Genomic DNA, 1028 nt, shown 5'->3' with positions numbered 1-1028 from the left:
TCTGGTCTTGCATCCAGGAGAAACCTTGACAAATCACCCCCGAAGGAGAACGTCATTCAGGTGATGACAGCTGACAGGAGGGAGTACTCCAGGAAGCCAGGATTCCCTGATATGAGTGTACCTCCACCTGTACCTGGTATTCCACCAACTTTTGATATGCCACCACCAGGATACACCCCAGAGCCTCCACCTTTCTACATTCCTGAACCTGATTCTTATTATCAGAGCTATGAACCAACACAGGATAGCCAATGGGGAAGCGATCCTGTGAGAATTAAAATTATTCTTAATTGTGGAAATTTTCAAAGAATTTTTTTTCTCATTTGAATATTTTCCTCTGCGGAGATTTTTCGAATGAACAAACTGAAGAATCGAACTGAAGAGTCGATTCATCGATTTTCCTTATCAATTATTACTATTATTTGTTGAATTTATTTATTTATTTATTTATTTGTAGACCTGGCAACCGACAAATCTAGCAATTCCTCTGACAGAGCACGAGGATAAAGACGCAGGTCCAAAGACTATTCCCACAATGGTACCTCCGTTGACTATACCTCCTCTGATAGTACCATCAGGACGTGATCAGCGACCTGAGACTCGAGGCATCGACAGAGAGCGCAGGGATATGGGTGAACGAGATGTTGATTCCGTTGGGAGAGAGAGAGATCGTGATCGAGGGGAACGAGACAAAGATTCTGCTGTAAGGGACAAGGAAAGGGACCGAGACTCTGTCTCCAAGGATGACGATAAGGATCGCGATAGGTCGAGATCCCAATATCGTCATAAAGAAAGGTAAATCATTATATTGTTTAAATAAACAGGATTAACCATTACCATTCATTGATATAATTTAATAGTCATAAGATAATCCAGTATGAATTAATTTTTTTATAATAATCCAATTTTTTTTGATTTAATAAATTAGGAAATTATGTCAATAAATGGAAATGAGTCCGACAGTAATTGATTGGATGAATTTAAGAGGCACATCCTTGATATTAATAATGAATTTTCATTGCCAGCAG

The 1028-nt window shown here is 39.1% G+C and overlaps 1 protein-coding gene across 1 annotated transcript; it reads left to right on the top strand.

The window, feature by feature from the left end:
• Positions 1-6: 6 nt before the first annotated feature.
• LOC105273034 (extensin-like) lies at positions 7-795 on the top strand (the record flags this gene model as incomplete). The annotated part of the gene is made up of 2 exons (XM_011315269.1): positions 7-267; positions 458-795. Coding segments are annotated over 2 exons (599 nt in total), but the record flags the coding sequence as incomplete, so codon positions are not given.
• Between the last annotated feature and the right edge of the window lie 233 nt (positions 796-1028).

This window comes from Fopius arisanus, unplaced genomic scaffold, assembly GCF_000806365.1.
Source record: "Fopius arisanus strain USDA-PBARC FA_bdor unplaced genomic scaffold, ASM80636v1 scaffold00681, whole genome shotgun sequence".
In the NCBI taxonomy this organism is placed as follows: Eukaryota; Metazoa; Arthropoda; class Insecta; order Hymenoptera; family Braconidae; genus Fopius; species Fopius arisanus.
This window is presented reverse-complemented; position numbering and strand designations above follow the sequence as displayed.